Source organism: Propithecus coquereli, unplaced genomic scaffold, assembly GCF_000956105.1.
Source record: "Propithecus coquereli isolate 6110/MARCELLA unplaced genomic scaffold, Pcoq_1.0 Scaffold66, whole genome shotgun sequence".
Classification (NCBI taxonomy): domain Eukaryota; kingdom Metazoa; phylum Chordata; class Mammalia; order Primates; family Indriidae; genus Propithecus; species Propithecus coquereli.
The window spans coordinates 10,094,719-10,116,255 of record NW_012152618.1 but is presented as its reverse complement, the minus strand read 5'-3'; the positions used below and the strand labels follow the sequence as shown (position 1 = coordinate 10,116,255).

Here is a 21,537-nt window from a genome sequence, read left to right as displayed (position 1 = left end):
AGGCTGTGAGCTGGGGGATGCAAAAGATGTCCGTCAAGTCCTTTGTGACCTTTGTGAGATACAATGATCTTAATTATGTCTTGTTTCCCCACTCAAGAGAGCAAACAAGACTCTATGTCTACCACTTCTCCTCCTCAATACTGCTCATTTCCTGATCTAAGCCATCAACATTTCTCACCGGGATTTTGTAACAGTCTCCCAGCTGGTCTCCCTGATTCTACCCTTGCCCCTAGTACAGCCCCTTCCCTGAACGGCAGCCAGAGAGAGTCTCTACAAATGTAAGTCAGGGCAGGTTATGTTTGGCTTCTTCACCTAGCGGCATGTGTCCCGGGCTCACCCATGTTGTTCTCCATAGTAAATCGTTAACATGGAATGATGGATCCATTGATTTTCTCATACTACCACGTCCTTTTTAACTTTTTATTTATTTATTTACTTTTTATTTATTACTATTTTTTGTGTGTGTGTGACAGAATCTCACTCTGTTGCCCGTGCTAGAGTGCCGTGGTGTCAGCCTAACTCACAGCAACCTCAAACTCCTGGGCTCAAGCAATCCTGCCTCAGCCTCCCAAGTAGCTGGGACTAAGGCATGCGCCACCATGCCCGGCTAATTTTTTTAAATATATATTTTTAGTTGTCCAGCTAATTTCTTTCTATTTTTTCAGTAGAGACGGGGTCTCGCTTTTGCTCAGGCTGGTCTCGAACTCCTGAGCTCAAACAATCCGCCCGCCTGGGCCTCCCAAAGTGCTAGGATTACAGGCTTGAGCCGCCCCCCTCCCCCTCCACCTCAAGTGCTTTTTTAAAACATTTGCAACTGTGATAAGATATCAGCCTTAAAGAGGAAGGAAATTCTGACATAGGGTACACCATGGATTAACCTTGAGCCCATGATGCTGAACGAAAGAAACCAGTCAAAAAAGGACAAGTGCTGTGTGATTCCACCTCTGGGGGGCATTTAGGGCCCTCCAATCCATTTAGAAACAGAGAGTAGAATGGCAGTTGCCAGGGGCTGGGAGGAGGGGAAGTGCGGGGGTGGGGATCAGATCATGTGACTTTCTAGCTCACCCCCAGTGGCTCCTCATTTCACTCCAAATACCAGCTGAAGTTCTCTCACTGTGGCCTACAAAGCCTTAGCCTGTCTGAGATCTCAATTCCCTCTCTGACCTCATGCTCCTCTGGCTCCCTGCCCACCAGTCGCACTGCTGCCCTGGACTTTGATGGTCCCAGCACACCTGGTCATTTGCTTGGAATGCTCTTTCCCAAGAAAGCCTCAAGCCCACCTTGCTCCCTCAGCTCCTTTAGGTCTTTGCTCAAACGTCTCCTTCTCCTTAGCACTTACAGTCTCCTACTATACTATCTAATTTACTTATTCATCCAGTTTATGGTCCATTTTCCCTATTAGAATGCCAACTCCACAGGGGCAGTATTATTATTTGTTGTTGTTTTTGTTCATGGCTGTATCCCCAGAACCTAGAGTAGTGCCTAGAGCATAGTAGGTGCTCAGTAAATATTTGCTGAATGGGTGAATGCTTGGGGTTGCCCTTGCTCCTGGGAAGTTAAGAAGCATTTGCTTTTGAAGATCCAGGTTCTTAGAAGCAAAAGGCTGTATTGTCCAAAAAGGAGAGGTTGAAGGAGCTGAAAGAAGAGGGCTGAATTCCCAGAGACTATGCGTTGAAGAATGCTTCTGGTTCTACTAGCAAGGGAGAGCGGTGTCTGTGACTGTGTGTGCCTGAAGAGGCAGTGCTGGAGGGGGAAGTGTGGTGGTCCAGAGACAGAACCCCAGACCCTTGGCTTTAGAGGCTGCAAAGGAGGTCCCAGTGACCAAGCTGGGCACGAAGAAAGGAGATCCCTTGCATAGAACTTACAGCCTTAAGCCCTTTTATAATTGGCATTGGTCTATTCATGAGGGTGGAGCACTCATGACCTAAACACCTCCCATTTGGCCCCACCTCCCAACAGTGTTGCACTGGGGATTAAGTTGCCAACACATGCTTTTGGGGAGACACACTGAAACCATACCATACGGTATGTAGTTGTTTGTGCCTGGCTTCATTCACTTCGCATAATGCTATTGAAATTTGTCCATGTCGTCGCATGTCCAATATTTTTTAATTTCTGAGTAGTCGTCCTGAACACCACAATTGTATTATCCATTCACCAGCTGATGGACATTTGGGCGTTTCCAGTTTTTAGAAATTATGAATAAAACTGCTATAAATATTTGGGGTTTTATGAGGACATATGTTTTTATTTCTCTTGGATAAATACCTAGGAGTGGGATTGCCAGATCACACAGGAAATGTATATTTCACTTTATACAAAACTGCCAAACTATTTTCCAAACATCCTTTGCATTTTGCATTTCCACCAGCAACATACGTCCCAGGACTCGTAAATTGCCCTAGGAAAGTGGGAGAGTGCTCTAACATGACTGAGATTGTATTTCCATCCATGGGTTGATGGGAGACTCAACATTAGACTTAATTTAGAAAAATAAAGTCATTCCTTTCTACCCAAATGTTTCTCACACCTGTTATACCTACAACAAGAGTCTTCAACTTCAAAGACCTTGAGAGATAGCCAACAGGCCCAGCACGCTGCCTGCTGAATGCTGATTTTTATTTCCAAGCTCTGCTCAGATGCTGTCTCCCCTGGAAAGCCTTCCTTAGGTTGCTTTGTTCTCTAATTTCCCCTTCACCCTTTGTTCTTATCTCTTGTGTCGTATTATTGTACACGCCTGTCTAGACCAGTGGTTCTCAAACTTGGGAGTGTATCAGAATCACCTAGAGGGCTTACCAAAAGATATTAGTAGATTGCCGTGGCCCTCCCCAAAGTTTCTCATTCAGTAGGTCATGGAAGAAAAGCCCAAGAATTTTCATTTCTAACAAGTTCCCAGGTGATGTTGCTGCTGCGGTCCACACTTTGAGAATGGCTGACCCAGACAATGAAGTTAGAGCTACGTTCAAATCCTAATGCTGACACTTAATAGCTGTGACAATGGGCAAGTTTAATAAATTTTCCAAGCCTCGCTTTCTTTATCTGCAAAATGGGAACAATATCTCAAACTTCAGTTAAAAGGATTAAAGGACATCATGAAATAGAAGCCCCTGACAGACAGTGGTGCTCAGTAGATGTTTGTCAAGTGAATGAATATTGATATCATTCACTGATGATCTCGATGGTCTCTGTACTTGTTTAAGATGTTCTGTGAGTCTAAAGGAATGTCAATGAAAGCTTAAGAAATAGGCTACACTGTGCCGGGCGCAGTGGCTCACTCCTGTAATCCTAGCACTCTGGGAGGCTGAGGCTAGAGGATCGCTTGAGCTCAGAAGTTCGAGACCAGATTGAGCAAGAGAGAGACCCCGTCTCTACTAAAAAAAATCGAAAGAAATTAGCTGGACAACTAAAAATATATATACAAAAAATAAGCTGGGCATGGTGGTGCATGCCTGTAGTCTCAGCTACTCGGGAGGCTGAGGTAGAAGGATTGCTTGAGCCCAGGAGTTTGAGGTTGCTGTGAGCGAGGCTGATGCCACGGCACTGTAGTCTGGGCAACAGAGTGAGACTCTGTCTCAAAAAAAAAAAAAAAAAAAAGACATAGGCTACACTGATATCTTCATGTGAGTACTGCCCCCAGCAGAGGGTTCTTCTGGAACTTTCATTTTAGAAATCTCTTTCAGCAGAGCTTTGCAAGACTGAAGCATAGGCTATCTGACCACCTACTGGGAATATTGTTGATGGGATTCGAGTTTCTTTTAGGGAGATTTAGGGGGACCTGGAAGGGTAGCTAAAAGCTCACCGGGAGGATCACAAGGAGAGCAGCTGGGCAGCTAGAAGTGGCCTGGGAAATGGCTCTGAAATCCACCCCTCTGCCCATCCCCACCCTCCACCTTGGTCCAGGCCCTCATTAACTTTCCTGTGTTGTTGCAACAGCCTCCCTACTGGTGAGGCTCTTCTGCTCCCACTCATTTATGTCTGTGGCCACATCCCTCTTCCTGAAGCAAGGAAGAATCCTAGAAATGCATGGACTCTGGGGCCTGACAGAGTCCGTTCCACCATCGCGGAGGACACCAGATGGACGACTTCAGGCAATTCTCTCAGCCACTCTCATCCTCTCTTCGCTTGTCTGTAAAGTGAGGGTCAGAATGCCTAGCCCTTGGGGACAGAGAGTAAGCGCTTGATCACATCCACGCCCTTTCTCCTCCACGCCCTTTCTCCTCCTGTAAACGCAGAGCCGATCACATCATTCATCCTGTCCACAGCCCTGCAAAGCTCCCCATGGTCTCATCTTTATTTTGTGCTTATACCCACTAGAAAGTAAGGCAGAGACGCTGTCTTTTTTACAGCACACATCCACAGCACCTGGCTTTGTCAATCAGTATTTATCAAATGACAAGACCAGCCTGGGCAACACAGCAAGATTCCCCAAAATTTAAAAATTAGCCAGGCGTGGCGGTGCGTGCCTATAGTCCCAGCTATTAGAAAGGCTGAGGCAGGAGGATCGCTTGAGCCCAAGAGTTCAAGTTTACAGTGAGCTATGATGATGTCACTGCACTCAAGCCTGGGTGACGGAGAGAGACCTTGTCACAATAAATAAATAAAATTTGTTGAATGAATGCCTGCCTATAGAATAATTCCAAACTCCAGGCACTGGCCTGGGAGGCCTTCCACAATTTGGCCTCTCACTTCTATGAACTTAATACCCATGGCTTTCTGTTTCTCAGCTCCTGATTCTGGCAAACGAAGAGTCCTTTGAATGTGTCCAGGGCTTTCCTGTCCTGCTCCACTTTTCCTTGTGCCATTCCCTCTGCCTGAAGTTCCCATTCCCACGTATTCACGTCAATATCTTGCCTACTCTGCAAGCTTCTGTCCAGATGATACATCTCCGTAAGCCATTGTGCACTCTCCTCAACCCTCAGCCTTCAAGCCATGAGTGCCAACCTCATGGCACTTGACACCTTCAAAATTTTCTTACTTATTATTGATAAATATGTCCATTTCCCAACTAGCCCGGTCTCCTTGAGGTCAGGGGCCTGTTCTGATTCCTCTGTCTCCCACCTTCTTAGCACAGGCCTGGCACACAGCAGGTGCTCATGAAGAAGTAGCTGCCTTACTTTACTTTTAACGAAAACTGTCCCACCCAAAGCTGTCTGCTCAGAGACACAGGCCCAAGCTGGTTTCTGCACAAGGGTAGTTAGAGATTGGCTTAGACACAGGCATCCAACCTGAGTGTTGGCCACATTTAGTCAGCCAGCAATGAGCTGGACTGGCTTGGAGGGCCTGGCCAATGGGGTGGTGGGGGCAGGTAAGCCCATCAGGCGGCTCCTGCAGAACCAGAGCTGGGGATCAGAGAGGACTGTCCAGGGATGTGAGGGTGAGGGAGAACAGTGCGGATGTGCAGAGAAGTAGACGCCACGAGAGATCAATCGTGAGGGCTGTGAATGAGGAACGGCAGTAGCTTGTAGAGCAGCCTCTATCCTAATGGCCTCTCTAGTCCCAGTCTACATACTCTCCTGCTGAACCTGTCTCTCTGTGGCTCTTAAATGAATAAAATGTTGAGTAAGCAGGAGTGTTGGCAGCAGGGAGCCTCTCAGTGCTTGGGGACCAATGGGCCTCTGACAGAAGGAGATGGCCACAGGGCTCCAGCTGGAAGTGCAGGCTGGGGCCTCCCTGGCCCCCACTGTGTCCACCAGGCCTGAGCGCCTCCAGACCCGGGGCAATCAGGGATAAAGGTCCTCTTCAGATTCACACAGAAGATTTGCTGCTGCAGATGCTCTGGTTGCTATCAGCTTCGACTTCCTGGCCCAGCTCCTCACCTACCACTTCCTCCTGGGCGCATGACTCAGGCTGCTTGGTCAGGATGGCTCTGACAGAGGTGTGTGGGTCACCACAGTGCTCCTACCACACCTCCCACCTGCCAAGAGGTTAAAAGGCTGGGCCTCAGGGACAGGAGGTCACTAAGGCCCCAGAGGTGGGGTAGGGTAGGGCTCAGAGTGGGTGGGGCTTAGATGCCACCACCCTATTCCAAAGCCCTTGTGATCTCGTGGTAGGTAGGCCTGGGCATTCTAAAGTTCTAGAAGCTCAACCTGGATTTTTCAAGGGAGGGCTAAGCTGAACCCACCACAGGTAGGGATTTTCTAAGAATCACATCTTTTGGGTATTCACGTGCAGTCCATGAGCCCCATTGCCACTAGGTGACCTCACTCCAGGGACTTCATTTCCAGCCTCCAGGTGTGTGGTTAATTTGTGTGTGTGTTCGTGTGGCCAGAAGAGCATACAGTTCAGAGCCAGAGACCTGGGAACCAGTTACAGGAGATACTCTCTTGCTGTGCCGTGGACAAACCTCTTCCCCTCGCTGTTTATGGCTCAGATGTCTACAGGACTCACCGATCTGAGTTCAAACGGGATTCTATTAGCTTCATAGCCCCATATTGTTGCCTTATTACGCCCACCTGCCAGTCCCCAGGTCTCCAGCGTCCTGCAGAACCCCCGTGCTATTGCAAAGAGCCTCTAGCGACATCTCCCTCGTGCTCCACTCTCTGGGGTGTGAGCTGCTCTGGGCTTCACACCTTGGCTGCTGTTCTACAGCCCAGTCCTTGGGCACAGCAGTTCTCCTTGACATTGGCCCTGAGCCTGGAAGTGCCAGAGCTGAGGAGCGTTGTGGCAGAGTTGGGAGATTGCTGTCTCTGCTTTGATCACATCACGGCGACGGTGATGTAATTAAAGCTTGGGCTCCAGAGCGTACGGGCTAGTGAAGCAGCGCGCTCAGTGTTTGCTGATACTCTGATGCTCCTTTCTCTTTTTTTCGTTTCTTTTTTTTTTTTTTTTCTTTTTTTTGAGACAGGGTCTTGCTCTATTACCCGGGCCAGAGTGCAGTAGTGTCATCATAGCTCACAGCAACCTCACACTCCTGGGCCCCCAAGCGATCTTCCTGCCTCAGCCTCCTGAGTAGCTGGGACTACAGGTGCGCGCCACCACGGCTGGCTAATTTTTTTCTATTTTTAGTAGAGACGGGCTCTCGCGCTTGCTCAGGCTGGTCTTGAACTCCTGACCTCAAGCAGTCCTGTCGACTAGGCCTCCCAGAGTGCTAGGATTACAGGTGTGAGCCACCGTGTCCGGCCCCTCTCTGTCTCTTAAACCCAGATTTATTTATGTTCAGGGGGCTGAGCCAACAAATACTTGAATAATAGCCACTATGCTGTGGGAACGATCACTCCTCTCTGCTGACGACTATGACTTTGATCTTAGTCAAGCTCATTCTAGTTTGAGCCCCCTGTCCCACCCAAAGCTCCTCTGCTCCCTCTCAAAAAGTCTTCTATGGGGTTACCTCATTAGTTCTTCACACATGCCCAGTCATTCTGGAACTTCCAAAGGGACCGAAACCTAAGCTTGGCCTGCTATATGTGTAGTGGGGTGTGGGTAATCCCTGCCTGTTTAATCTTGTTACACCAAGGAACGTGAACTCCCCACTACCACTGTCCCTCAATGGGAAAAAGGAAAACATTTGCTGTCTTCTGACCAAGTAGCTCGAGACCATCTAGAAAACAGCACCTGGGGCGCTTGTTACTGAATGATATGTTTGCACTGCATAATGAGGTGGAGTGTCGGGGGAAGCAACATCTTTCCTCATCATCTCTAACAGCATCTCTAACAGCTACGTGGTCAGGAAGGCCACCTGCTGGGCCCATTACCCACTGGCCTCTTCTCAGCCCCTCTGCCACTCCTCTTTCAGCTGAATATTCCTGAAGCTCCTTGGGGAGGTGTGGTTGGTGCTCTAGTACTTTAGAGCGTCTTGGCCATAGCTCATGTTGTGACCAGTAATAGGTGCCCATGTGAGCTGGCTAAAACCCAAACCACCATCACGAAAGTTTTCAAGGAACCCAAACACTCGGTCCCCCTGGTGGCTGGAAGAGGGCACATCTCCTCCTTTCTCCCTCCTTTTTCCACAGGTCACTTTTCTCCACCTGTGCAGGGCAAAGATGGCTGCCGGTCTGTAGCAACCTCAGCGCCCCACTTTGCATACACTTCATTGAAAAGACCATGCAAGCTAAGGTCTCAATCTCCACACTCTTAGGAGGGAAAAGCTGGTTGATCCAGCTGGAGTCAAATGTCCACCCTACAGTACTCTGCTATGGCCAAAGGAACAAGGTCACATCCTAAAACAAACCCAGCATCTGGCCACTACACCTGGGTGGGGAAGTAGTTCTCATGTGCAGGTTGGGCTAGGCAGACACACCACAATTATTTGTTACCCGGGATAAAGCGCCACCTCCTGCATACCTCGGCTCAGCCTCTCCCTGCAGCCTCACGTCCTGCTTTCCTTCCTCCATCCCTGGTCTGTCTACCCCTTTGCCTGGAAAGTGCACTCCGGTCACCACTTGCCAAAATATTCCCAAGCCTCTAAGGCATCATGACAACTTCTCTGTGCCATAACTTCAACTAGAAGTGTAATAACAAAATTTCAGATTTGAAAGGACTCCCAAATATCACCTAATTCCATCTTCCTCCACCTCACACAAGTCCCTTCTATATTACCTCCTACTAAGTGTCCTGCTTATATACCTCCAGAGACAGGATGCTCACCATTTCCCAAGAAGATCCATTGCATCTCCTGCAGCTCTGCCTGTAGGAAAATGTTATCTTATATTATATACCTTCCTTGTGACTTCCATGCTTTAGAGCTGGTTCTGCCCTGTGGAAATGCCCAGGACAAGTCTCTTCCATTCCACACCTGGAAGCCCCTTCAGAAATTTGGATAGAGCTCATGTGACCCCCTAGTCTTCTCTCTGCCAGGCTGAACATCCTCAGTTACAGCTCATATTCCCTGTAAGACAAATTCTGACCAACCCAGAAGAAACATCTGCTTCAATTTCCCTCCTAAAATCTGGTGCCCCAAATAAACGCAACAAAGGTGTTCAGGGAAATCTTCTAATTAAAAAAGCGGGAGAGTGCTGGGCACAGTGGCACATACCTGTAATCCCAGCATTTTGGGAAGCTGAGGCAGGAGGATGGCTTGAGGCTAGAAGTTTGAGACCAGCCTGAGCAACACAGCAAGACCCCATTTCTATAAAAAATAGAAAAATTAGTCGGGCATGGTAGCATAGTGGTGTATGCGTATAGTCCCAGCTAGTCAGGAGGCTGAGGTGGGAGGATTACTTGAGCCCAGGAGTTTGAGGTTGCAGTGAGCTATGATCACGCCACTGCACTCTAGCCAGGGCCTCTTTCCAAAACAAGAAAAAAAAAAAAAGGAAGAAGACAAGAGGATATGAATGAAATGTCCAGCAATAAGAAGTTGGTTAAGGCCGGGCGTGGTGCTCACACCTGTAATCCTAGCTCTCTGGGAGGCCGAGGCGGGCGGATTGTTTGAGCTCAGGAGTTCGAAACCAGCCTGAGCAAGAGTGAGACCCCGTCTCTACTAAAAATAGAAAGAAATTAATTGGATAACTAAAAATATATAGAAAAAATTAGCCGGGCATGGTGGCGCATGCCTGTAGTCCCAGCTACTTGGGAGGCTGAGGCAGGAGGATTGCTTGAGCCCAGGAGTTTGAGGTTGCTGTGAGCTAGGATGATGCCACGGCACTCTAGCTGGGGCAACACAGTGAGACTCTGTCTAAAAAAAAAAAAAAAAAAAAAAAGAAGTTGGTTAAATCAATTAAATATATCCATTTTACAGAATACTATTTAACCTTTAACAAAATATGGTAGATTTACATGTACTAGCATAGAAAGAATGTCATAATGTAAGTAGAAAAAGATTGTCATTTAATGTAAGTAGACAAAAAGCAAGTTACCGAACAATGTGTGTTATATCTTATTTGTCTGCTAGGCAGGAAGTCTATCTTTCTCAGCCTCTCACCCCCATATCTCTGCAGCTCAGACAGTTGTTAGTTAAAACAAACATTTACTGAACTTTGCACAGTTGTTACTTCTAGATTCTAGAGATGTCTTGTTATCTCTAGAGTAGAGAATGTGAAGTTTGGGGGAACTCCATGTGCTATGATACTGATACTGATATATACAGTTGTCCCTCCGTATCTGTGGGGGATTGGTTCCAGGACCCCCTCATACTAAAATCCATGGATGCTCACGTCCCTTATATAAAATGGCATAGTATTTTAAAGTACATGCACATCCTCCTCTTTCTTTTAAATCATCTCTCAATTACTTATAATACAATGCACACGCTGTGTGCAGTTGTTATACCATATTGTTTAGGGAATAATGACAAGAAAGAGGTCTGTCCATGTTCAGTACAGATGCATCTATCCATCCATCCATCCGTCCATAAAAGAAATAATAATTTCTTTTATCAAATTATTTTCGATCATGGTTGATTGAATTGACGGATACGGAACCCACGGATACGAAGGGCCAGCTGTGTATATATCTCCGTAATGTTTATTTTTTTTTAATAAAGAGCACATGTTTCTTTTATGATAAAAAAGAATAATAATAAAGGATTTGCAATGCTTTGGTGAGCTCTGAATATCAGGGTGTTGCTCTCTTCCCTGATTCACATTCTTTCCATTTATTCGTGCAACAATCTCTAAGGCTTTCTTTGCACCAGACCCCACACTGGGCAGGGGGCTCAGGAAGCCCAGTGGAGCACGGTTCCAACTGCAAGGAGCTCACAGGTATCAGAGAAAACCTGGCATGGTTGACGCTAGAGCAGAGGAAAGGCTGGGGTATGGGGTGACAGGGGAAGGGCTTCCTGGAGCCTTGAAGACGATCCTATTTGCTGGGCAGAGAAACAGCCATGGCAAAGGGCTTTTGGGAGGTTGACAGCAGCCTCTGTGGAAGCCCAGAAGCAGGAGAAAGCTGCGCCAACTCTGTCCCCCTCCCCCACCCCACTCCACCCTAGTCCAAGCACGGCCACCCTTCACCGGTCCTCTGCTGTCCCCTGCCCCTCCAGACTATTCTCCGCCAGGTGGCCAGAGTAACCTTCAAAAGCACAAATCCAACTGTGGCTTTCCCCTGCTTAAAACCCTCCTGTGGCTTCCTCTTTCTCTCAGAATAAAAAGTCCAAAAATCCTTCAAACAACCCATCAGATCTTGCATCCAATCCATCAGGAAATCCTGTTGGCTGTACCTTCAAAATATATCAGAATCTGACCACCTCTCACCATCTCCAGTGTAACCACCCTCAGACAGGCCACCATGGTCTCTCCCGGGGATGTCTGCAGCCTCCTCACTGTCTCTCTGCTTCTGCTCCCCTCACCCCATCCACCCTCACCCAGTAGCCACAGTGATCCTGCCACTCCCCTGGTCTAAAGTCTCTGGTGGCTCCTATCTTACCCAGAGTCAAAGCCCAAGGCTTCACAGTGGCCCCCAACGGCCCATGTGGTCTGACCCTTCGGTGCCTGTCTGACAGCACCTCCCCCCTCTCTCTGGGCTCACTCATCACCAGTCACATTGGCCTCCTTGCTGTTCCTCCAACTCAGCTGGTTTGCCCCAGCTGGGGGGAGGGAGGGTATGCCTGGCTGTTTCTCCGCCTGGAATGCTCCTCCCCCAGATTATTACATGACTCCCTCCCACACCTCCTTCAAAGCCACCCTCTCATTCTCTGTATCTGTCTCCTCCATTCCCTGAGTTCTCCGTCTGCCATTGCCGAGTCTCTTTCTCTCCTTGTCTCTCTCTCGTTCTTACTGCAAGAGGTGACGCACTAGGGTTTCTCACATTTGCCCCAGATACAAAGTTAAAGCTTTCTGTCACTTGGGATGGTGGAAGGTGGTGAAGGTGTGAGGGCTGTGGCCATGGGTGTCATTGCTCAAGTCTCCTGAGACAGAGCCTGTTGCTGGAAGTCCCATGGGGCAAGCCCAGGGGAGGTGGGGGTTCAGAACTGAGACTGTGTTGGGCCTGGGTTGGGGCCGCGGATGCTGGGTCAGGGTGGAGGGGCTCAGACTGGTGGGAAAGGCACTTCAGAGGTTCCGGACCTTTGGACTTTGCAGATTAAAATCTATAACAACGTCAGATTATGTTAGTCCTACCATGACCTGGAAGCCCTATGTCACGTGCCACCTTCCCCTATGCTGTCCCACAACTGTCTGGTCTCATCCTACAACTCTAACCCCCTACTCCCTATGCACTAGTCCCCCTGGCCTCCTGGTTCCTAGAACAGCCCAGGCATACTCCTGCCTCATGGCCTTTGCCATCCTCTCTGCCTAAAACATTCCCCTCGACATCTGCAAGCTTATTCCTCATTTCATTCAGGCCTTGATTTAAAAGTCACCCTCTTGGTGAGGCCTTCCCTGGCCTCAATCACATAACACACACTCCCAGGCCACAACCCCTCCCTTCAGACTTCAGGTTCCTCCTTGGCCTCTACCCCTAACTGACAAATGGTTGATCTTAGCTACTGGCACCTCTCTCTGCTAGTATGTCAGCTCCACGAGGACAGGGATTTTTGTCTTTTGTGTTGGCTGCTTCATCTCCAGTGCCTAGCACAGCGCTTGGCACAGAGGAGGAACCCATATAATTTTTAGCTATTATTTTTATTTTTCACTACAAATAAATGAAATGATCCCAGCTTTGCTGAAAAGAAAAGAAAAAGCGTTTGTACACACACAAAGCAGTGTGCTGCTCCACCCAGGATGGAGGGCTGGAGAGTGACAAGGCGCCCCCTGGAGTTCAGGGTGAGGTGGTGGCCCTCTAGATACACCAAGGAAAATGTCTAAAATGTCATCCACTAAGGCAGCAGTCCCCAACCTTTTTGGCACCAGGGACCAGTTTCTTGGAAGACAGATTTTCCACAGATTGGGGAGGATGGTTTCGGGATGATTCAAGCGCATTACATTTATTGTGCAGTCAAACGTCTCTGCCCATGAGAATCTGTATTTGCAGCCGCTCCCCAGCGCTAGCATCACCACCTCGGCTCCACCTCAGATCATCAGGCATTAGAGTCTCATAAGAAGCGCGTAGCCTAGATCCTTCCATGGGCAGTTTACAGTAGGACTCACGCTCCTATGAGAATCTAATGCCACTGCTGATCTGACGGGAGGCGGAGCTTACGCAGTGATGCCAGCCATGGGGAGCGGCTGTAAATACAGATGAAGCTTTGCTTGCTGGCCCGCCGACTCACCTCTGCCACTAACCTCCTGTTGTGCCACCCAGTTTCTAGGGCCATGGACCAGTATAGGTCTGAGGCCTGGGACTTCGGGGCCGCAGCATTAAAGCATTAATAGGACTTCTCTCTGGGAAGTGGGATTTCAAGTTATTTTAACTTTTCTCCTTTTTGCTAAACTGTACTTTATGATTTTCTACAATAACAACATAATGATTTTGTAATAAGAAAAAATTGGACTTAAAAGTATATTGAAGCTATGTATATTTTACCACGTTAAAAAAATTTTAAGTGTACTGAACCTTCAAGTGTAGTGTTATAACTGTAAATTATTATCATAATGGAATAAAAACCCATAGCTAACCCAAATGCTTTCGCTGCGTGTACAGGGCAATCCAGGGGCTGGGACTCAAGTCCTCTTATTCTTTCAAACTTCTCTTTCTTCTTTGCCTGTCCGCCCCCGACCCCACCTTACCCACCCCCAGGATTTTACCTTTGTAATCTGTGACCCACATGTTCTACCTAAATGGTAAATGTAGTTCAGTGGATCTCTCAGTGAGCAGAAAAAGATTAAAAGGATGCATTCAAATGGTAGGATGTATAGTCACAAAGATCGCCCTTGGAAGAAGCTCATGTGCATCTCCTGCACAAAGGCACGTGAACTTGTCGTTCTGAGCCCAGTGGGTTGGTTACTGGCCAAGGCAAATTCATGACTTTCTTGCACTGGCCCAAGTGAAGACCACTCCTAAGTAGAAGCAACAGGGAACTATAAGGATGAAAAATGAAAACTTCACACCAAGAGACCTGCTTCTTACAGGGGCGTGGTGTGGGGTTGTTAGTATTATGAAGGAGGCCCCTCGGGCAAGAGGTAGAGCACCAACCTTTAGGTGTGACAGTCCTGGCTTTGCACTTTCATTATGCTGCTCCTAACTGGTGGCCCTGCCCTAGACTCTCACCTCTCAGGGACCTCAGTGTCCTCATCTGTAGAATGGAAATAATAATGCCAATTTCCTGGGGCTGCTGTGAGGATTAAACGAGGAGAAAAATAAACACAGAATGCTTGGCCTTGTGTCTGGCTCATCATATGTGCTCAGCAAATTTGCACAGATAATTGTATAAAATGATTTATTAATTCAACCAATGTCATTACCATGTTAAGTTCTAGGACAACAAGGGGGATTAAATAGAGCTCTGTGGAGCTTACAAACTATCAGGCAGACAGTCTTGGCATCATCACATGAATAAGGGATTACAAATTGTCCTAAATGCTGAGAGGGAAAAGTCCAAAGAACTATTTATAATGGAGTGTATAACTAGTGGCACCCGATCTAGTCACTTTTCAACTCAGGTGAGGTGCTTACACACTTAGTAGACTGTTTTCCTTATTCCCTTAGTGATATGAAGATCCTTCACATGTATAATATGCTGAACATTTTGCAAAAATCTTTGCACAGTTGAGGTTTTCATATGGTCCTTGCACCAGATCCTAAGCAGAGATTATAAGTCTTGTTTATTGGAAGTGAAAACTAAGGTGCAGAGGTTGTATAACTTCCTCAAGGTCAGACAGGTCATTGAGAGCCATGCAGAGGTCAGACAAAATCTGGAGGTCTTTTGCCTCCATATCAATTTTTTCACTATATCATTTTTTCTTTTTTTTTTAAATTCTGAAATATAGCATACTTTCTTTTTTTAATGTTGAAATATAGCTTAGTTACAAAAATAGTGTGGGAAAATATATATGTACAGGTTTAAAGAACAACCATGGGCTGGTGTCATGGCTCACACCTGTTAATCTCAGCTCTTTGGGAGGCTTAGGTGGGAGGATCACTTGAGTCCAGGGGTTCGAGACCAGCCTGGGCAAAACAGCAAGAGTCCGTCTCTACCCAAAAAAAACAAAAACAGAAACAAAAAAATCAGGTACCCACTACCAGTCTAATGAATAGAATTTAACGTAGCCCAGAAGCTCCCTGTGTACCTCTCCCCAGAAATAACCCCTGTGCTAAATGTTGTGTTCATTCTCTTGCCTTTTATAAAAAGTTGTTATTTTTATATATGTCTCTTTTAACAATATATTATTGTTTTGCCTGGTGTTGAACTTTATATAAATGGTATCTTAGTTTATGTATTCTTCTGTAACTTGCTTCTTATACCCAACATTTTGTTTTTGAGATTATCCATATTGAGGATGGTTATGCCTATAATTCTTTTTTTCTTTTTTTTTTTTTGAGACAGAGTCTCACTGTGTTGCCCGGGCTAGAGTGCCGTGGCGTCATCCTAGCTCACAGCAACCTCAAACTCCTGGGCTCAAGCGATCCTCCTGCCTCAGCCTCCCGAGTAGCTGGGACTACAGGCATGTGCCACCATGCCCGGCTTATTTTTTCTATATATTTTTAGTTGTCCAATTAATTTCTTTCTAATTTTAGTAGAGATGGGGTCTCGCTCTTGCTCAGGCTGGTTTTGAACTCCTGAGCTCAAACAATCCACCCGCCTCGGCCTCCCAGAGAGCTAGGATTACAGGCGTGAGCCACCACGCCCGGCCTATAATTCATTTTTGAAGATAAATAATATTCCCATTGTTTGATTATACCACAGTTTATTTATGCGTTCCCCTGTTAGCAGACATTTGCGTTGTTTTCAGTGTTTTGCTCTTACAGTCATTTTTTTTAGGAAGATAAATGAATTTTGAAAAAACTTCCCAAGATGTTATAAGTTTTATAAATTTATTTATTTATAGACAGCATCTCCCTCTGTCTGTTAGGCTGGAGTTCAGTGGCCCCAGATCATAGCTCACCACAGCCTTGAACTCCTGGGCTCAAGTGATCCTCCTGCCTCGGCCTCCCAAAGCACTGGGATTACAGGCATGAATCACTGCACCTGGCCAGTTTTGTAAATTTAAAGTCCAGTCCTACATCCACATTAACAGTACTGTACGATAACAGGTTCTCTCATTTATTTTGAGTTTACCATCCGCCAGGAACTGTGCTAAGTACTGTTCAAACATTTTTTTTCATTTAGTTCTCATAATGCTCCTGTTTTGTATTATTATTATCTTCAAGTGAAGAACTATTTTACAAGTAACGAAACTGAGGTTCTGAGAATAATTTGCCCAAGGTCATTGGGAGAGCCAAGATTGCAACTCAGTCTGATTCTAGTATTCAAGCTCCTTTCAATTCACTCCATACCTCAATCTGTATTATGCAGTAATAAAAGCCAAATGTAATGATGTACTATAAGATCTATAAGTATCTCCTGTAATTTTATAAATATTTTAAATTGTGGTAAAATACACATAACATAAAATATACCATCTTAACCATTTTTAAGTGTACAATTCAGTAGTGTTAAGTACATTCACATTGTTGTGCAACCAATCTCCAGAACTCTTACAGTCATTCTTGTACATGGTTGTGTAAGAGTTTCTCTAGGGCACGTCTATGGGTGGAATTGGTGGGGCGTTGGGTTTGTACATGTTCAACTTTATTAGTTAAGGCCAAACTTTTTTCCAAAATGGTTGCACCAGTTTATACTCCCATAAGCAGTTACTTTTTAAAAGTAGGTAATACACTCAAATATTTTAAAATATTTTTTAAAGTTCCAGATGTTAAAGAAACAAAATGATAAGTCAATAAAAAATCTCTTGTCCCCCAACCAACTCATTTCTTCCCAACAGGCAACCAATATTACCCGTTTCTGGTGACTGCTGGTCCAGAAATATGCTATTGAGTATATTTTCTCCCTTTTCCAACAAATACTAGGATTCCATACATACTGTTCTGAATCTTACTTGTTTCTCTAAACATCATTTCTAAAAACCTGGTGGTCTTTGGAGCAAATTGCCTAGATTCATGTCCCAGCTCCACTCTAAGCTGGCTGTGGCCTTGAATAAGTCTTCTAACCTTTCTGTGCCTCATATTCCTTATCTGTAAAATGAGAAAAAGAATCCTAACTCATATGGTTTTTATGAGAATTAGTTAATATATGTAAAGCATTTAGAATTGCGCCTGTTAGAACTGTAACTATCAATATAATTACATAAAGGTTTCTCCTTTTTACAGTTGCATGGCAGTCTATTATATAAAAGTATCATAACTGATTTTAGTCATAATTGATAGACATTTAAATTTTTCCAATATCTTGGTTGATTTTACAAACAGCACAGCAATAAATAAGGTATCCTTTCCCATACTGCTGAGTACATCAGTTGGACAGAATCCTAGAATTGTAACTATTGGGTCAAAGGTATTTCGTGCAGTTGTAATTTTAACAGATATTGGCAAACTGCCTTCCATGGGTATATCATATTTTCATATACATTAACTTGGATATAGAACTTTAGAATAGAATAGACCTTGGTAACCTACTCTGTTCCACAGATGAGTCAACTGGCCCCAGGAGAGGAAAAGTGACTCACAGCTAGTGGCGGAAACAGCATCGGTATTCATGCAGGTTTCTGGACTTTTAAGTACTAAATTTCTTTAAAGTCCACGTTAATATTTCAAAATATTGATCCTGAAGTTTGCTTACTTAATGGTAGAAACTTAATTTCACATTCTTTCCTGTTTTTCTCTTGGCTATTTTTCTACCCTGAATTGATCATGCGCACTGTCTAGTGACCTTTGGACAATTGTGACCGTCACAAGGTTTGCCGAGTGACCCATCGTCCTTTGTGAGATGTTGAACTTGGTAAAGTGACTCGAGGGGAGCAAAGTCCTGCCAGCCACTTACCAGAAATCGTTTAAGCGACAAGGACAGCAAAGTACAGCACGTGACGCCTGCAATCTCTCTTGGAGCAGTTTTTCAAGCCGGGGGGCTGATTTGTAATTTGTCTTTTAGAGTAAAGGAAGCCCGCCTCCCGGTGGCGGAGTCGTCATTGGATGGTGCGGCTGTCAATCACTAGGGGTATAAACACGAGAGGCCGGTGGCTCCTCCCTCAGGAAGGCCAGGGACGCATCGCGTGACGTGAGTCGGATGGCGCGAGTCGTGCCGGGGAGAATCTCTGCGGGTAATATTTGACTGTTACTTCCCATTACCCTGAGTAGAGACGAAAAAGGCCCTCTCCTCTTCTCCCGTCCCCTCCCTGCCCGGCAGGCGCGATGGCGGAAGCCTCGGCGATGGGCGCCGGCGGAGAGGCGATGGCGGCGGCGGACGGCTCCTCGGGCCCAGGGGGCTCGTCTCTGGGCCGGGGCTTCTCGAACTACCGGCCCTTCGAGCCCCAGGCGTTGGGTCTCAGTCCGAGCTGGCGGCTGACAGGCTTCTCCGGCATGAAGGGCTGAGGCTGCAAGGTCCCGCAGGAGACGCTGCTCAAACTCCTGGCGGGACTAACGGGGCCGGCAGTACGGCCCCCGCTGGGCCGGGGCCTGGTCGGAGGCCAGGAAGAGGCAGCCCAGGAAGCCTGCCTGCCAACTGAAGCGGGCCCCAGCCCACCCCTTCCAGCCCTGGGCATTGGGATGGACTCCTGCGTCATCCCCCTGAGGCATGGGGGCCTGTCGCTGGTGCAGACCACGGACTTCTTTTACCCCTTGGTGGAAGATCCCTACATGATGGGGCGCATAGCTTGTGCCAACGTGCTGAGTGACCTCTACGCCATGGGCATTACTGAATGTGACAACATGTTAATGTTACTCAGTGTCAGCCAGAGTATGAGTGAGGAGGAACGGGAAAAGATAACACCACTCATGATCAAAGGCTTTCGGGATGCTGCTGAGGAAGGAGGGACAGCAGTGACTGGTGGACAGACGGTGGTCAACCCTTGGATTATCATCGGTGGAGTTGCCACTGTGGTGTGTCAGCCAAATGAATTCATAATGCCCGACAGTGCGGTTGTTGGGGACGTGCTCGTGTTAACCAAACCCTTAGGAACCCAAGTTGCTGTCAATGCCCACCAATGGCTGGATAATCCTGAAAGATGGAATAAAGTAAAGATGGTAGTTTCTAGAGAAGAGGTAGAGCTGGCCTATCAGGAAGCTATGTTCAATATGGCTACCTTAAACAGAACTGCTGCTGGATTAATGCACACATTTAATGCCCATGCAGCCACAGATATCACAGGTTTTGGCATTCTAGGACACTCTCAGAACCTTGCAAGACAACAAAGAAATGAAGTGTCCTTTGTCATTCATAATCTGCCAATCATTGCCAAGATGGCTGCCATCAGCAAGGCCAGTGGGAGGTTTGGGCTCCTTCAGGGAACCTCAGCTGAAACCTCTGGGGGATTACTGATTTGTCTGCCAAGAGAACAGGCAGCTCGCTTTTGCTCTGAAATCAAATCTTCCAAGTACGGAGAGGGTCACCAAGCATGGATTGTTGGCATTGTGGAAAAGGGAAACCGGACGGCCCGGATCATTGACAAGCCTCGAGTTATTGAGGTCCTACCTCGTGGAGCCACTGTTACTGCTCTTGCTCCTGACAATTCCAATGCCTCCTCTGAGCCCAGCTCGTGAGATGAAATAGCAGAAGTTGTGTGGACCTTAGAGCCTTTCTACACAATCCTGAATGATTCTCAAGAGTTGATTTTAAGAAATTTCCAAAGAAGGCTGCCTGCATAGTGATTCCAGCTGCCCTTTCTAGGTGATTTGAATCAGCCCATCAAAAGCTGCCTCTATGTACATTCCAAGGCCAGAAGTAACATTTTGAACTTTGGGGGGATGTTTGTTCATCTTGAGTAGAACAGGAGCAGAAAAACCTCTGTTTCCTCTTTCCAAAGTAAGATGAGGCAATTGGGGTTTGAGGGATTTTTCTTTGCACTAGGTTGACTCATTACTGCACAGGGAGTGAGATTGTTTATTAAAATAACACAAAAAGTAAATTGCAGAATGAAAAAAATTTAGATCAGAAGCAAATGTGTTTGGACCAATAGTGTTGATAAATCTAAATTGTTAAGAGAGATCTTATAATACAATGTTAAATTCTTTGTTAGATTTTTCTTAAGTACTGGCTCTTTCCTGCTCTGGACAAGAATTGAGCAGCTTGTCCAATGGCTGGGAAAGGAGGACCTGCCACCATCCGACTTGGTCTCTGTTCATGACGTCTCTCCCTGTAAACCCCATTTAAGGACTGGGAGAAGCAGAGCAAGTCCCAGAGCCCAGGCCTTGGTGGTCATTAAGATGGTAAATCTTGTGCTGAAAATTCCTGGTGATTCAATCAATAAAGAATAACTTCTAGCTAAATAAATAAAAAGGGAATTTGTTGAAAAACTCTTCTGGCTAAGGGTTGGTTCCTTGAAATTCAATACAGTCTTATAAAATGAACCAGTTGATACATTTAGAGTCTGGAAAAGTGGAGAGTGAGAGTGTTTAACCTGATCCTGGTGGGCCAGGGGGTTTAACACCCAGATTTAGGTTTGTATCTTCCCCCTGAGATGACAGGAAAGGACTCAATGAAGGCATAAGCCCCAAGGATTAGAGGGTTTGGGAGGAAATAACAAAAGAAAGGTGTCAACAATTCTTGGAAAGTGGAAAGGAGGTGGAAGAGAGGTAACTGACTTAGCAGAACAGGAATCCTTCAGAGTGGGGGAAACAGGCAAGAAGATACGCTCTGGAGGTACTTAGGAAGGTGGGTGAGGGGTGGGGTAAAAACAGATACTGATTGAAAGTTTATACATAGGGTAATTAGCTTTTTGTTTTTGTTTTTGTTTTTTTTGAGACAGTCTTGCTCTGTTGCTCTGGGTAAAGTGCAGAGTGCAGTGGCATGATCATAGCTCACCACAACCTTGAACTCTTGGGTTCAAGTGATCCACCTCGGCCTCCCACAGTGCTAGGATTACAGGCTTGTGCCATCATGTGGAGCCCATAATTAGCTTTCATAGTTCTCAAACTCCTCTCCCCATTTCACATAGCAAGGTGACTGCCTCTCACCTCTGCAGGTAAAAGGAAAGTCAGGAACACCAGGCACAGCAGAGGACAGGGAGCTTGACTCAAAACAGAAGAAAATTGAAAAATGAGACTGCCCAGCCCCCTTCCTCAATTAGTTATTAAAAACACTGGCCAAGGCCAAGCCCAGTGGCTCATACCTGTAATCCCAGCACATTAGGAGGCCAAGGCAGGAGGATTGCTTGAGGCCAGGAGTTGGAGACCAGCTTGGGCAACATAGTGAGACCCAAACCCTACAAAAAAAAAAAAAAAATAAGTTAGTCGGGTGTTGTGGTACAGGCACATGTCTGTAGTCCTAGCTACTGGGGAAGCTGAGTTGGGAGGATCACCTTAACCCAGGAGTTCCAGGCTGCAGTGAGCTATGATCAGGCCACTGTACTCCAGCCTGGGTGATAGAGCGACACTCTGTCTCGAAAAACAAAACGAAAACACTGGCCAAACTGGTGCAGTGGTGTGCCTATAGTCCAAGCTACTCAGGAGGCTGAGGTGGGAGGATTGCTTGAACCTAGGAGTTCAAGCCCAGGAGTTCAAGTCCATTCTGGGTGACATAGTGAAACTTTGTCTCTAAATAAATAACACTGGCCAAAAAGCTCATACCATCCCCTCCTT

The 21,537-nt window shown here is 46.4% G+C and overlaps 1 protein-coding gene across 1 annotated transcript; it reads left to right on the top strand.

Annotated features, from left to right (window-relative positions):
* Positions 1-17,929: 17,929 nt before the first annotated feature.
* SEPHS2 (selenophosphate synthetase 2) lies at positions 17,930-20,255 on the top strand. The gene has a single exon (XM_012660254.1). The coding sequence runs from the start codon at positions 18,154-18,156 to the stop codon at positions 19,498-19,500; it is 1,347 nt and encodes a 448-aa protein (XP_012515708.1). The 5' UTR covers positions 17,930-18,153; the 3' UTR covers positions 19,501-20,255.
* The last annotated feature ends 1,282 nt before the right edge of the window (positions 20,256-21,537 follow it).